General features: G+C 35.8%; 1 protein-coding gene across 14 annotated transcripts in view; it reads right to left on the bottom strand.

Annotated features, from left to right (window-relative positions):
- Positions 1-2,290: 2,290 nt before the first annotated feature.
- The window catches only part of RALYL (RALY RNA binding protein like), a 691,697-nt gene continuing 683,246 nt past the window's right edge, over positions 2,291-10,741 (bottom strand). For all 14 annotated transcript variants that reach the window (XM_059394797.1, XM_059394795.1, XM_059394793.1 and 11 more), the window contains one exon: positions 2,291-3,280. In XM_059394797.1, coding sequence (XP_059250780.1) covers positions 3,263-3,280 — 18 coding nt within the window. In that variant the 3' untranslated portion in view covers positions 2,291-3,262. The remainder of the gene's footprint in view (positions 3,281-10,741) is intronic.

Genomic DNA, 10,741 nt, shown 5'->3' with positions numbered 1-10,741 from the left:
ATGGGATTGGGAGGGAGACAAACCATAAGTGACTCTTAATCTCACAAAACAAACTGAGGGTTGCTGGGGGGAGGGGGTTTGGGAGAAGGGGGTGGGATTATGGACATTGGGGACGGTATGTGTTTTGGTGAGTGCTGTGAAGTGTGTAAACCTGGTGATTCACAGACCTGTACCCCTGGGGATAAAAATATATGTTTATAAAAAATAAAAAATTATATTAAAAAAAATGTTTCCTAATAGAGTAAATATCACAGATGTTATTCAATACCCCCCTTCTATTCTCCCTTCTTTTTCTCACCATAGATAATCCTGAATTTGTTATTTTTCACTATTGCAACTTTTTTTTTAACTTTTACGACTACTAAATCCTGGATATAAATCATAGATATGGCTTCCTTAACAATCAGATTCATATTAAAACAAAACAATACAAAACAAAAATAGAATTAAAATTCTATTTAAAATTCTATTTCATTTAAAATTCTTGATGTCTACCTGCTCTTGAAAAATCAGGACACCTGGCCAGTCTTTTGGATTGGCCATGTTTCTGGATCAGGCAGCCAGCTGGAACTGGGAGATAGCCTGTCCTCATCAGCACAGTTGTATTTAATGTCTACTAAGGGGCTTCATGCCTATTTCTTTCATTTATATTTATCAGGGCTCTGTAGATATTTGCATTTGTAATTTCTGTTCTCCGCACTTCAACCCATTCAAAATAGTTTCCTTCTTATTTATCTTCTGCTTTATTTCTATGTCAATTTATCTTGTTGTGTGTTTCTGCTTTGAATTTTTGTTTAAAAGATGGAAGCAAAATGTGTTCTTTCCCTTTCACATTGTCACCAGTGACTAGTTGACCTAACTTCACAAGAGGTGGGCCTATTTTCCCACATTTTTTTTTTTTTTTTGAGTTGAATGCAATGAGTAATAACTCTTTCCCTTAGCATTTCTTTTTTAATGGAACTGTTGTCATTTGGAGTTAGAGTCTACACTCCCTTTGTCATCTCTTGAAATTTCCCTTTTAAATTATTACACTAAATCCTCAAGCATTATAATCCCATATAATCTGTACTTTGTTAATCTGGTATATATTTTATTCCATCTTTGTCATCAAAAGGAATTCTGAAGCCAGGATTGGTTAATGAGTTAAGGGAAAAATGCATGATTTCATACTGCCAGGCCTTTGTGGAGAAAATTAAGTCCAATAACAAATAATTATATATTTTAATTATTCGTTTTACTTTGAGAATAGTTAATGAACATCTGGGAAAGTACAATACTCTTAATTTATGATAATGTCAGTTATAAATGCTACACACTTTATTGAATACTAAGGACAGATAAATGGAAGGTTTGGAAAAAATCTCCACATGTGCATTTTCCTAATACACCGTACCTGCAACATTTCCTTTCTAGAGCATCAGACTATCCTAGACAAATGTATTTATTTGGCAGCAAACCAAAAAATCACTCTGCTGATTTTATGCCCTTGTAGAGCTGTATACAGGTTCTTTTCAGCTTCACAGTTCAATGACAGCAGTCACAAATTCTCAAATACTCATCATGGCCATGGAAAATAGTATACCACATTGTGATTTTCACATTGCTTCGAAAAGCAAGTACATTCCTGATTCAGTCACTAGGTCCTCGTGTGCAAATTTTTAATTTTTTGCTTTCACAATTTTAGTTTTAGGTAACCTTTGCTGGGTAGAATTGCATAATTTTTCATTAGCTTTTACTGGAAACACATAAAGAAAAAGAATGAATTACATAAATAAAATAGAAAAATAAGAAAACATACAAAGGTGATTTTAGATTCTCTTTAGTTTCTTTGGAAAAAGGAGGACTTAATTCCACTAAGTATTCTTGGTGACATTACATGTTGTCTCTCTGCTCTTCAATGAGGAGATAGAGCCCTTAGCAGCAGACTTGTCTGACAGCATAAATGCCTCTGTCGAGGTAGTTTTGCTTCCTGTCCTGAAATATTTTCTAAAAATTCTACGGTTGAATGAAAAAAAAAAAATGTGCCTTTTAGAATTATAAACCAAAATGTGACTTCTGTCAAGAATTGAGGGCTATCTTGCTTTGTGTTATAGAGCAAATTGATGTGGTCCAGAATATATGTCACTCCATGCAAATTGTGGGCATATAAAACATAGAATACACATTTTAGTAAAGTTATGCTACTTTCATTATTGCGCTAATTGTATGGCATTACAGGGACATAGAGAGTAAAACTAAAAATTAAAAACTAAATGCACCCCCAAAGGAAAGAGACACACCAACTTTGTTTTAAAAGAAATGGTATTTATTAAGAAATTATATGCTGAGTTCTCCTACAGTCTGTGAAGATGGTTTCTTCCATTTCCACAGCACATGACAACGGCAAAGAGCATCTGGAAAATACTTGCAATGCTTGGGAATGGAGCGATCCTAGTAATAGGAGATGAAATGAAGTGATATACGCACTATTTAAACTTTCAGAACCAAAGACAAGACAATCTTTTCCTTGCCAATATAGTTTTCAGCTGTATCGGCACTAAAATCTGTCCATGGGATCTCCTACCCAGACTGAAGGATTAGGTAAGGACTGGATCATGTCAGTTGAGTAGAGAATGCTCAATTTAATCACAGGTCAAAGCAACAGAGTCCTTTAGCTATGGAATCACAACTGAAGTATCTGCATTCTTTATTAATAAAAATGGTGCTTATGGGGGGGCAGGAATATAACATTTTCAAGTATTTTATCATTATGATCTGAAGTACTTTAAACTATAAATTAAAAATAAATTATAAAAACTAGCTTACGATGTATCTTTTCTTACATGACATTGTTGGAGATAAGCTTTAAACATAGAATTGCAATATCACCTGACTTTATATATGATCAACAGTAAAACATGCTAATCATAAAAATAGCTTTTACAAATATACATTTGTATACAGTGTCTCCCTTACCATTCATAAATGTCCTTTCACATTTTAAGACTTTTAAGACTTAAAAAAACACAACATAATTAGCAAAGGGGAAAACACATTTACAATCTAAACCATAAAAACTTGACAATCATATAGCTTAAAACATAGAAGAAATGGAATTTCTAAAATTGAACAATACTGTCCATTTCATTTATTTGGGTATTTTTTTTTTTTTAAATAAATTGAACCAAAGATGCTGCTCTCCAGTAAGAAACCTCCTTTCACATTTCTGGGGGGTGTCACAGTTTCTCTTTTCTGCTTTTGTGGCATCATTCATTACTTTAAATCACTTTATCTGTAGAAACTGAGAAAAGAAAAAAAAGTATTTTAAAATATTGAGATTTAGGTTTCATTGCTCATAACATGCATATATGTAAGTTGGATTTAAGTTAGAATTCAGGCTGAATCAGGAGATGATTAGAAAAGAACTAAATCTTTAAGAAAAATCCTTTTGAGAACTTTTGAGTTCCTTTTAGATCCTTAAGAAAAATCCCTTAGATCCTTTGTCTTAGAGCCTTTGTTGTAGACAATGCTAAAATTATTTACACTTATAGTATGCTGTAATTTAAAAAAATCCAGTCCATTTATTGCCGGAGATCAGCAATTGTTTTGACCAAGAGCTCTTGTCCAAGTCAGAGGAGAAACACTTGAAGCTCTAAGCTAGGGATTTGGGTTGCTTTTGAATTTTTGTGGCTCCTTAGGAGAGTGACCATGGGATATTTTTCCCCTGTAAGAGCCTTTGAACGGTGCAGTCCTAAGCCTAATGTACCTGGGATAGGAGAAAAAGCAGTACAGATCTCTGATCTGAGTTATGTATCCTTGGTTATAAAAAAGAAAGCTAGATGTGAGGCACCTGGGTGGCTCGGTGGTGAAGCCACTGCTTACAGGTCACACATACCTGTATTTCTAAAAATGAAAATGTTACTCAAATGTGTTCTTCATGCAGTTGCAAGAAGTGTTCATGTACATGGAGTCAATTAATCTTCAAAGCACAAAGTTTTGAACTTACAGTACAAAGCAGGCATGCCCAGGGTTGTGTAGTATAAAGGAAGTTTTATACATTCCCCGTATGCACGTACCCAAAATGATGCATTACCAACGTGAAAATGAAAACCTTAGTAAATACAATTAATTGTACTTGTAGAAGGGTGCAGACATGTGAACACAAGATATAATGAGTTTGGGTTTGAATTGATAACACTTGTATGCAGGGAGGAACTAAAGCTTTTTCTTCAAATGATCGCAGTCACCCTCTTCCCTGCAAGGCCTTCATCGATCGCTCTTATTACAGAGGGAACATGCTTAAACTGCTGCAGCAGCTGTGTACATACAGTTTCCTAATTATTGTGTTTCTTCAGGTTAAGTTGTGGAGGATGACATTAATTTAGTATATTCTTACACCATCCTGCTTGCCTCAAAAGAAGTAATGAATGGTTGTTTAGCAACTATCTATTTTAAGAAGAAAAAAATGGCCTGCAGATTTTTTTGTGCATATTCCATTATCCCTGGTATGATTTTTCTTTACCCCTCCCTTTGCTCCTTGATTGTAAATGATTACATAAAAATAATTATCCTGGGAAGAAGAAAAGGAGGTTTGAAAATAATTTATTGAAGTCTTACTTCCTTGCCATAAAGCTTCAAAGCATTTGCCTGTTCCTAGTACTAAACAAAAGCTTCATTAACTTTGCATTGTGAAGTCGGTGTTATTAACCATATGGATACAAGTAATGAATATAATTCTCCTTATCTAAAAACAATGGCAAAATATATTCATTATGTTTTCCATAGATCTTCTCGTCCGAGGAAAGGATTGCTTTTGCTTCTAAAGGCACAGGAGAAAGGGGACAACTATGACATTCTTGTTGCTTTTTTTCTCAAGAATGACAGTCATTTAAGGAGCTGATTGGTTTACTATAATGTGAAACTAATTGTGCTTTCCTTCCCTTGAATAGTGGGTAATTTATCTAGTGGCTATATGGGAGCCTGGATGCTTTTAAAACAAATTATCCTGATGATGAATGCTTTTCCAACTCTCAATCTCTCCCATTTCTGAAAAACAACAAAAAGCCACTCAGATGGGCCTGGATTGTACTGAACCAAGCAATTTACTTCTCCTTGACAACGGTAAAAAGGATAGTATTAATCTAAGAGAAAGCACATTTAATTTTAAACCTCATGAATTCATACACACACACACATATACATACATACACACGCATATATGTAAGATTGATTTACAACATTATATTAGTTTCAGGTGTACAACATAATAATATACTACAGGGTGATCACCACAATGAATCTAGTTATCATTCGTCACCACACAATTGACCCCCTTCAGCCTTTTTGCCCCCAAGACTCCTTTCCCCCTCTCTAACCACCAATCTATTTTCTGTATCTATGAGCTGTGTTTTATTTCTTTCTTGTTTTTTATATTCCAAATATAAGTGAGATCACGTGCATGGTATTTGTCTTTCTCTGTCTTATTTCACTTAACATAATACCTTCAAGGTACACTCATGTTGTTGCAAAAGGCAAGATTTCCTTCTTTTTTTATGGCTCAATAGCATTGGGTATATCTATATCTATATCTATATCTAGATCTAGATCTATAGATATAAGGTTGTTTCCGTTCTTAGCTATTGTAAATAATGCTGCAATGAACATAGGGGAGCCTATAGCTTCCTGAATTAGTGCTTTCATTTTCTTCAGATAAATACCTAGAAGTGGTGTAGCTGGATCACATGGTAATTCTATTTTTAATTTTTTGAGGAACCTGCATGTTGTTTTCCACAATGGCTGCACCAATTTATGTCCCTACGAACAGTGCACAAAGCTTCCCTTCCTCTACGTCCTCTCCAACACTTGTTCTTTTTCTTTCTGATAATAGCTGTTCTAACAGGTGTGAGGTTATATCTCATGAGGTTCTTATTTGCATTTCCCTGAAAATTAGTGATGTTGAAGATCTTTTTATAGGTATAGCAATATGTGGAATAAATACACTTTATTAACAGCTCTACAGAAATCATATTTTTAAAGATATATTCTGACTTTTTAAAAAGATTTCATGTATTTATTTGAGAGAGAAGAGTGAACGAGCAAGAGAGAGCAAGCACGAGCTGGGGAGGAGCAGAGGAAGAGGGAGAAGCAGACTCCGAGCTGAGCAAGGAGCCAGAAGCAGGGCTCCATTTCGAGACCCCGGTATCAAGACGCTTAAGCGACTGAGCCACCCAGGTGCCCCAGTCTTCTGACTTTTTTAATATCAGAAATGCTTCTTCTTCTTTTTTTTTTTCTAATTGAGATTTTTAAAAAAAGATTTCATGTATTTATTTGACAGAGAGAGACACAGTGAGAGAGGGAGCACAAGCAGATGGAGTGAGAGAGGGAGAAGCAGGCCTCCCACTGAGCAGGGAGCCCAATGTCATGCAGGGCTGAATCTCAGGACCTGGGATCATGACCTGAGTGAAGGCAGACACTTATGGACTGAGCCACCCTCTAACTGGAATTTATAACTAATAACTAATTAAAGAAATATAGATAACCTACATTGTTAGATAATACCTATAAAAGCAAAAAAAAAAAGGTGAAAGAAAATATGTGGAAAACATAGGCTATATAACATTTTACAGAAAGTCAGAGTTTTTGACAGAAATGATGCATATTTGCTGCCATCACTTGTCATGTTTATTGAGTAACTGTTCAGCCGTTCACTTTTTATAGACAATGCGACTACATGTGGCTTTTACAAATCCTCTATCACAAATGAGATACAATTCAATTCAAATTTCTAAATAACGCAAACAGATTCATGGCTGCTACTGTTCATTGTAAGTTAAACTTGCCTTCTATTAATAAGCTCTTGGGACCAAAATTACATTATACTTTAAGACTAAAAGAATCATATCACAAAAACCATAAATGGTACAAAAACTTAGATGGCTACTAACTCTCTGAGATGGCTACAAGTGGAGGAAACTGCTCCATTATGTGGTTCTTAGGGGCTTAATAGTCTCCATTCCTGAGTTGATGGTCATTTAGGATGTAGGGGATTTGGGCATACAGGAAACACAGACAAAGACAAACATGTAGTAGTCCATCAGAAACTTGGAAATAAGATAAGCAGTCTGCCTCTGAGATTTTTACTCTAAAATCAAGACTTCAATGATGATGGTAGAGAATATGCACAATGTCACTAAAGAGAGGCAGAAAGTTTCTAGGTCTTTGGGTCTTGACTAGAATGTAACTGAAACTTAATAAATCTGCCAAAGAAAAGTGTTGATTTACAAGAGACTTGTTTGACAATGCAAGTACAGAAAAATAGGAGTCTTGAGGTCACCATTTTGGGGGTTATGGGACTGAAGCTTGCATAGTGCTCCATGCTCAGCATGCAGTCTGCTTGTCTCTCTCCTTCCTGCTCTATCCCTTCCCTTTCTTTCTTGCTCTCTCAAAATTAATAAGTAAAATATTAAAAAAAAAAAAAAAGAAAGAAAGGAGAATCTTGGAGGGTAACTCAATTGTTCCCATTCAGGAGAATGTGTTCTCCACAGGAGAAGGCATCCAAATCCTAGAAGAGAACCAACCAGGCCTGTGCTGACATGACACATTGGTCAATATCAGAACATTCAATCAATTCTTCACAGGAAAAACTTCTGATTATAATTCTTAACAGTTTGTCTTTGGGAAGAGAATGCTCAGGCCATAGGCACAAGACTGAACTTCCTTTCAAGGATAGGTCCTGCTATAAATTCATAAACAGATCTTCTGATAATACCAGATTATTATTTTGCATTTGTCTGAGGTACTGTTCTACGCACAGTGTGCTGACAGATAAGTTCTGTGAGCCTATGAGGTTACAGATCCTTGTGGCTCTGCCTTGCTGGCTGTCTCTTGTGGCTTCTCAGTACTTGCCATGTATATCAAAGTCTTTCATAGAGGCAATATTTATAAAGCTACATGTCAAGCTTCTCAGTACTTGCCATGTATATCAAAGTCTTTCATAGAGGCAATATTTATAAAGCTACATGTAAGAAATATAGAACGTCATTGAATTTGAGCAATAAGTGATCAGGAATTATCTAACCCTCTCCTGTTATAATAGGCGAAGATACGAAGGCCCAGACAGTTTGAAAGACATGCTCAGGTATTTGGTGGAAACCCTAACTAGACCCAGAATCTTGACTGCGATCAATAATTTTTTCCATTACATGTTTGGTTCTCAAACTTTAGTGAACCTCAGAATTACTGAGTGGCCACAGTAAATCATAGTAAATCAGATTACTAAATTTCTGATATACCTTGTATCTCTTCAAGGTTCATATGTTGAAATCTTAACCCCCAATGTGAGGAGGTAGGGTTTTGGGAAGGAGATTCATGAGGCCAGAACCCTCGAATGTGATCAGTGTCCTTATAAAAGGGGTCCCAGAGAGCTCCCTGAGTTCTTCCACCATATGCGGATGCAACAAAAGACTGCTGTTTATAAACTAAGAAATAGGCTCTCAGCAGACAACTAATGCTGCCATCATTTTGGACTTCCCAGCTGCCAGAACTCAGAAATAAATGTTTATTGCTTATACATTGCCTAGCCTGTAGTTTTTTGTTATAGCATGAAGACAACTAGGTCTGGATTGAGGTCCAGGAAGCTGCATTTCTGATAAGTTCCTGAGTGATGCTGATGTGGGCATCCCACTCTTGAAGACCGACGTCACTCCACCATTGAGCAGCAGTCTTCTGTGAGTGGGTCACCTGCAGTCCTACATGTCTTGCTGAGTGTGCTAACATCACAAAACTCTGTTTCTTTCCCAAGGCCACTTCTTAGAATTATTTATTTGGCTAGCAATCCTGACAAGTAAGGTAACTTCTCTGGAATGTACCACATGGTTCTGCAATACATCTTGTCTGGAAAAAGACAGGCTTGTTTACTCCTTCCTAGAAAGCTGGATTCTATACACTCCAGATTGCTCTCCTGTAGGGCACTGCCTGGCATGCAGGCTTCATCTGGCCCTCTATCTTGGACTTAGATCTTGAATTTGGAAAACCAGTTCACCTATCCAGATTCTCGTATGTTTTTTTTTGCCATGAGTAGCAAAATCTTTTGTCTTGGAGTCTCCTGTCTTCTATCAGCATCCATGGAACTATGGATGTTTAACTTATTGGCTTGAGTAGTTATTTTGGTAAGCATTATCCTGCTTCAATTCTCCTATATACCATCAAACTTATTTAAGTTGGGTCAATTCTTGATTAACTATAGGGGCACTTGGCAAGTCATGGCTCCACTGGCAAACTGTCGTCAGGATATCCACACTTCTTTTCTCCATAACACCTATTCTCTCCTTACTTATTATTATTATTATTATTATTATTGCTTCTAATTCCCAACAGTTGTTTTATAATCCACACCCATTACTGTACCCAATAATTCCCATGTTTTTATCCCATTCCCCATCTGTCTCCCAATGTTCAAGAGATAAGTATGACTAAAAGACAAAAATGGTCTTATTATATTATAGTGGATCACAAGTTTTCAAATTGGTGGCCTCTGTTATTCCATAACCAAATGAAAAGATGAAAAGACTGGAAAAATCAGTCATTTACTATACTACAATAGATTTAAGTTACTGCATGAGTAATGTTAAGATGTTTTATTTCCTCTCCTAAAACTGAAGGAAAATATAATACAGTATTATAAAACCAGCATAAAAATAGAAGAAAAAAATTAATGTTAAAGTAATTTAGTTCTATGTACCAAGACCAAATATACTATGCCCCTATAAATATTATAAAAAATTATTTCCAAGCTTTTGCATTATTCCTATTTTTGTTTAATTAATGGGATTTATTTATAGACACAAGTTTTGATATTGAAGTGAAAATAGTGTGATAACTAATGTAAAAGTACAATTAAAAATACCATGGGTGTTTGTTTTGGTACATGACTTACCATATGTGATTTTTAAAAACTTCCTCTTCAGAGTTAATGACATCATTTCCTATAACTAATTATAGCTCTTTCTAAGAAGGACATTAGTGCAGTAACAGTTTTTAACATCTACACAAAAAGAACATTTGTGTTTCTGGAGTATGTTTCATTTAACTAAAATCACACATAAAATGCAAGTAAGGCAAATAGTATGTTGTATCTTGGATTCATTATAGGAATAATTTGTTTAGTGTAGTAGGATGCAATGATGTTAGGAGATGTGCATTGTCTTGTCCATTCTGGCTCTGAACCATCAGAGAAGCAGACTAGCAGAATGGCTAATGAAGCTGGTGACCCGGGATTATAGAGTGATTGTGTGCAACCTCCCAACCAGAGCAGCAGTGCCTTCATGGTAATCATGGCTGATTATTATGTACGCTTTGGCTTGATTATCTTAAAGGATACAGAACTGTTTACCTCATAAAGCATCTTGCTCCGTCTGTAGGAAACCATAGAAAAGAATTCGCTGCCTTGAATCTAAATCTGCCAAATGGCTGGATTATATATTGACTCAAAACCTAGAGTGTGGTGACAAACCAGGAAGGTAGGCAGAATTTGTGTGTTATTTGAAGTACTAGGAAGGCCGCATCTATAGGATAAGGATTCAAGTCAGATATCCTAAGAAGGTAGGAGAGAGGAAGGCAGAGATCTACTGTAGGGAGAAATGGATTGGTATTAGAACTTTAAAGCAGATTAACTGAAGAATCAGACTTTCTGGTTTTGTTTATTTATTCATTTAATTTTGGGAACCCTGTTTGTTCCCAGGACGAAAGGAGGATTCAGTTAGTA

This window comes from Mustela nigripes, chromosome 3 (genome assembly GCF_022355385.1).
Source record: "Mustela nigripes isolate SB6536 chromosome 3, MUSNIG.SB6536, whole genome shotgun sequence".
Taxonomy (NCBI): domain Eukaryota; kingdom Metazoa; phylum Chordata; class Mammalia; order Carnivora; family Mustelidae; genus Mustela; species Mustela nigripes.
The sequence above is the reverse complement of the archived record's forward strand: the minus strand, read 5'-3'. Positions and strand labels throughout refer to the sequence as shown.